A 6,000-nucleotide genomic window follows, 5' to 3' on the forward strand; every position below is an offset into this window, starting at 1 on the left:
GATGCAGGGTCCAAGCGTCCCTTGTCCAATACGAGGCAATTTTAAAGCATATATATATATATATATATATATATATATATATATATATATATATATATATATATATATATATTTATATATATATTCCCCAAGGGTACTCGATCATATGTGCCAAGTTTCACATCAATTGGTTGAACGCTATTGAAAGAGATTTTTAAGAGGTTCACCATCAATCCAACAGAGGCCAAACCACATGACCCATGACGTCACAATTTTCATGTTAAGTTGATCATGTTTGCCAAGTTTCACATAAATTGATAGAACAGTTTTGAATAAGATTTTTTTTTAAAGGTGTTCACCTTCAATCCAACATGGCAAGCAAACCACTTCACCGATGATGTCATCTACAATTTTTTTGCACCATGGGAAGTCAATCATAACCTGATAAGAATCAAATCGACAGCATTTGTGGTTTCAGAGAAGAAGATTTTTTAAAAGTTTTTGCTTAAATCCAAACTGGTTGCCATGGAGAATGCAAATTCAAAACTCAAACAATATGCATCAGTTCGCATTCACCCGGACATTCCTGTGAAGGTTCAACTTAATCAGAGCAGCGGTGGCAACGCTACAGCTTCCACAAAAATTTGGTGGAAAGAATAATAATAATAATAATAATAATAATAATGAAAATACCGATAACAATAGGAGACCAAGCATTTGTATGCTTGGTCCCCTAATAAACAGAAAATATGAACACATTCAAAAAATAAAAATAAAAAATTTAACCAGAGCGAAGTCGAGGGCGCACCATCACAAATCCCCACGCTTTCCACCGTAAAGTAAAGATGAAAGATGGCATAAAGTTCCACCAGGAATGTGACTGCAAGTTTATTTTTCTCCCCGTTTTGACACCTGTGACCCTCAGTCCCCACCCTTTGGGGCATGAACCGGGAGTCAAATCTAAAAAGTCGTGAACCATTACATGCATCCCCCAATGTTGATTGCACTTACAAAGTTTCATTATAAAAAGTTTTAAAATGTGCTCATAATTGCATTTTTCGGTATTTGACTCTTTGACCCAGTCCCAGGGGGCTGGGTCAAAAATGAGGCTGCTCTTGCACCTTCTTGTCATGTAGTGGTGATCACAACTACCACGTTTTGTGAATTTCTGCCCAATCGTTTAGGAGATAGCGTGACAGACAGACGGAGCCGATTACAACATCTCCCCTTTTTTCTCAAAAAGCATGGTGATAACCAGAGTGAAGTCGATGGTATGCCATCTAAAATCTCCACGCTTCGCACCAAAAGGAAAGTTGAAAGATGGCAAAATTCCACCAGGAATGACCCAAAATCAAACTGAGATTAAAAAAAAAATTTCCCCCGTTTTGACGGATGACACTCAGTCCCCACCACCTGTGGCATGAACAAGGGTCAAATCCCCCAAAAATACAGATTTCATGTGTACTCCAATGTTGATTGCATATACAAAGTTTCATTAAAAGATGTTTAAAAATATACTCGTAATTGCATTTTTTGGTCTTCGACCTTTTGATCCCGTCCCAGGGGGCAGGACCAAAATGATACTGCTCTTGCACCTTGTCATGCAGTGGTCGTAACTACCAAGTTTTGTGGATTTCTGCACAACCATTCAAGAGGAGATGGCAGGTAGGCAGGCCCGATTACAATAACCCGCCCCCCCCCCGTTTTTTTTTTTTTTTTTGTAAGTGTGTAGATGATTACAAAGGTCCTCCCTTACATTGGCAGTTGATCAATGTGCCCACAAATAATGATGGAAAATATTATCCCTTTTTACTTGAGAAAAAATTCTGCTCGTGAACAAAAGTGGAAGACTGGAGAGTGACAATACAGGAATGTTTAAATTGTCAAACTGCTAATGGGAAGGTGAAGGACCTGTGAAGACAACACAAAACTGCCCAAGGCTGGTTGCAGAAGCAAATGATTTGCTCACCCAATCTTTTGCCAAGGGAGAGTGAAAATGAATTGCACGAGCAAATTGTCAACATGGAAGATGTGGGTGGGCATGGGGGACAGTGAGGACACATAACTGCATATTGACTGCAGGAAATGTTTGAGCATATGTGCAATCATTAATATGATGGGAAGAGACAGGTTAAAAAAAAAACATAAATAAATAAAAAAACAACAGATGAAGCTTACTTGTAGACATCATTTTCAATTGGCAACAGATCACAAGCCATTGCCTGGAAAGTAAGCTCATGGAGAATGGGCGACACAGGGTCAAAACCACGGTCGATGATGAGGAGTTGTGAACGAGCCTTATCTGGGCCCTGCCAAAGCACAAAACAGCATTCCCCCAACACACAGTATTAATATAACAAAAAAAATCTGACACTTCCACTTACAGCTTTCAAACAATATTCTTCTTCTTCTTCTGTTTTTTTAACCGCAATAATTATTCCCACATTCTTATGGGGTTGGCCAAGGGAATTTTTGGTTCAAGTCTTTTCATGAACCAGCTGGGCAGGCCGGACACTCAACATAGTAGTTATGGAAGGAATGCATAATTTGACCATGGTGTTGGCGATAGCTCATCTACTCTTCATAAAGGGCACGATGGGATCTTTAACGTCTACCAACTAAGGCTGTCAGACAGGACACCCAGTTTAACGTCCATCCGAGGGATGGCACACAAGTTGATGAATTACCTTCCCAGTCTGTGAAACACTGGTATGATCGTTTATAGCTGGGCTGAGATTCAAACCTAGGCGAGACAGCTTAGAGGGGAGTATGTGTACCTCTCGGCTATACTTGTCAGCACCTTTCAAACAATCTCTCTTTCGAGTGCAGCCTTATGGATGCTGGTTGCATCATTGGTTAGGACACAGCTATGCTGCTGATGCAGTGTCCCTATTAGCAATACACTGGTACTCATTTTGCCGACCTCGGAAGGATGACAGGCTGAATAAACGCCACCTGGTATTAGTTCAGCGGCTAACGGAGCTCGAACTCAGGACCCTAGGATATCAAGTCAGCCACCTTAACCGCTTAGCCAACACCAGGCTTTTTCAAACAATGATCACTAACAAAATATATATTTTTTAATTGTCAATGCTTGTGGTATTACAAGTTGATCGACTTATTTACAAGGGTTAGACAACCTCTGCCTCAAAGTTCAAAAGGCTTTTTTGAATCATGATCCAAGGTTCATGAAGGGACTTGTACACATACTCCAGGTAGGATAAAGCTTATACATACCAGAAGACATCAGCGTACAATTAAACATATTCATGTTAAAAAAAAAATTAACACAATATAGGATTACATTGGGATTCTAACCAGCATCATGAAATTTGATATCAAATGGGAAAGCAAAAGGTAATCAGAATAGCTTGCAAACCACATCTCGGAGGAAGGTAATCTATCCAAAAATCATATTCCATTTGCAGAATGTCAGTTCACCCACGCGAAGCCATGAACACTTCTATGGCTGAAAATGATTCCTCTCTCATAATGTGTGAGACATTTGTGGCAGGGGTACAAGCAAACAATGGCAAGATGTTTCAAAAGGAACCATGATATCAAGATATTTAACATTCATCAGAAAGGACACCAGGCTTAACATTCCACAGAAGTACTTAGCACGAGTATTGACTTTTCACCTCACCCCCCCCCACCCCCCCCACATCCCAACCCATCCACCCATTAATCCTACTGCTACCACTACCCCTCCAAACTAAAACCATGACAATAACCCCTCTCCACCCCACCCCACCCCACCTTTTAGTGTAAATCACACACAAAATTAAAAAAAAATTGTTATCAAAGACATTTACACAGGCAATGTAGTTGACCAACCTTCCAAAACTGCAACAACAACAAAAAAAATTTCAAAAAAACGGCACTTGGTAGAGCACATACCTCCTCCGCCAGGCTAAACAGTTAGGTTTTGTATCCCACCGATTGGCCAGATCTGCATCCGGACCTTAACAAAAAGCTCATTGCCTTGTTGTAACCTAACCAAATCACCCACCACATTTTGTCATAATCCGTCCACGTTTGAAACATCGTACTATATACGTCATATATCGTTTTTGGCCCCATCTCTCAATGATGAAGAATCCAAAGTTAAAACCCCAAAAAATTCTCATTTCCGGATCATCACCAAAATCACATCAATTTGTCACACGCCAAAAATCTGTCCATCGAGTTTCATCGGAATCAGTCCATAACTTTTTGAGGTATCCTGCTCGCAGACAAACAAATGGAGAAGAAAACATAACCTCCCCTCTGTCCACCTTCGGTGTTGGAGATAAAAATGACCACTTTGGCCTATAATTGATATTCTTCCTGTCCTGAAAAAAGTGCAACTTCCAAATCATTTGATGGTGGAACGTCACTTGCTTTCGCGTTTGGGAATAATTTACAGCAAACCCCCTTCCTTTTCCCATACATATTCCATAAGCACCGGTGTAGGTGGTACCAACAGCATATTCCAAGATGGGAAGCTTAATTGCTGTCCAATTTTTGCAATAATCATTCTATTTGGGATACAACACGTTCCAATTTTGAACCGACTACCATTTACATGAAACAAAAACGATTCTGGATACATTCAAGTAAATTAGCGTGTGTGTGTGTGTGTGTGTGTGTGTGTGTGTGTGTGTGTGTGTGTGTGTGTGTGTGTGTGTGTGTGTGTGTGTGTGTGTGTGTGTGTGTGTGTGTGTGTGTGTGTGTGTGTGTGTGTGTGTGTGTGTGTGTGTGTGTGTGTGTGTGTGTGTGTGTGTGTGTGTGTGTGTGTGTGTGTGTGTGTGTGTGTGTGTGTGAGAGAGAGAGAGAGAGAGAGAGAGAGAGAGAGAGAGAGAGAGAGAGAGAGAGAGAGAGAGAGAGAGAGAGAGAGAGAGAGAGAGAGAGAGAGAGAGAGAGAGAGAGAGAGAGAGAGAGAGAGAGAGAGAGAGAGAGAGAGAGAGAGAGAGAGAGAGAGAGAGAGAGAGAGAGAGAGAGAGAGAGAGAGAGAGAGAGAGAGAGAGAGAGAGAGAGAGAGAGAGAGAGAGAGAGAGAGAGAGAGAGAGAGAGAGAGAGAGAGAGAGAGAGAGAGAGAGAGAGAGAGAGAGAGAGAGAGAGAGAGAGAGAGAGAGAGAGAGAGAGAGAGAGAGAGAGAGAGAGAGAGAGAGAGAGAGAGAGAGAGAGAGAGAGAGATAGAGAGAGAGAGAGAGAGAGAGAGAGAGAGAGAGAGAGAGAGAGAGAGAGAGAGAGAGAGAGAGAGAGAGAGAGAAAATCACACATGACTTACATCACCCATTGTAGGGTCATCAGCCTTGTAAGCATCGAGCTTGTCCTGAACCATCTGTGCCAAGTCAATATTCTTTGCAAAATCTCTGCAGAAACAAGGGTTGGGGGGTGGTTTTGTGCACATTAAATAAGGATTCAGTCCATTGATCAAATTATCACAATCTTCTACATTTTCCTTGCCATCTGGTGAAAAAGCTGATGAAGGACTTTTCTTCAAAACTTCCTCCTCATACAAAGGTAGGCAAATTAATAAATAAACACGAAGGCATAATAATATAGTTGATGAGCACAATCAAATAAATTACATTCCACCTCCCTTACTCCTGCTACCACAAAATAACACAATCTCACTTTGTGCTGCTGTATTATTTATGCAGAACTATAATTTCAAGTAGTTATTTATTTATTCATTTTTAAATACAAAAAAAAAGGCTCATGTTCAAGGTAGAACATATCTTCTTCTTCTTTCGGCTGCTCCCGTTAGGGGTCGCCACAGCGGATCATCCGTTATGATCCGCATAATGATTTGGCATAGGTTTTACGCCGGATGCCCTTCCTGATGCAACCCTGGTCGCCTCTTACGACACAGGGATATGGTACACCTATTTTAACCGGGGTATACACCGGGCCCAGTACACTGGTACTCATTTCGCCTACCTCGCAAGGATGACAGACTGAGTCAACCTCCTGGTGTACTAATTCAGTGGTCCAAACGGGGCTTGAACTCAGGACCTTTTGGATCCCAAGCCG

General features: G+C 41.3%; 1 protein-coding gene across 2 annotated transcripts in view; it reads right to left on the reverse strand.

Moving 5' to 3' along the window:
* Positions 1-6,000, reverse strand: part of LOC147026292 (syntaxin-binding protein 1-like) — a 100,555-nt gene that overhangs the window by 23,037 nt on the left and 71,518 nt on the right. For both annotated transcript variants that reach the window (XM_085881559.1, XM_085881558.1), the window contains exons 8-9: positions 5,252-5,336; positions 2,158-2,288 (exon numbers count right to left, since the gene is read on the reverse strand). In XM_085881559.1, coding sequence (XP_085737685.1) covers positions 2,158-2,288; positions 5,252-5,336 — 216 coding nt within the window. The remainder of the gene's footprint in view (positions 1-2,157; positions 2,289-5,251; positions 5,337-6,000) is intronic.

The sequence above is a fragment of the Eptatretus burgeri genome, chromosome 5 (assembly GCF_056783735.1).
Source record: "Eptatretus burgeri isolate ZD-2024b chromosome 5, Ebu_testis_v1, whole genome shotgun sequence".
Taxonomy (NCBI): domain Eukaryota; kingdom Metazoa; phylum Chordata; class Myxini; order Myxiniformes; family Myxinidae; genus Eptatretus; species Eptatretus burgeri.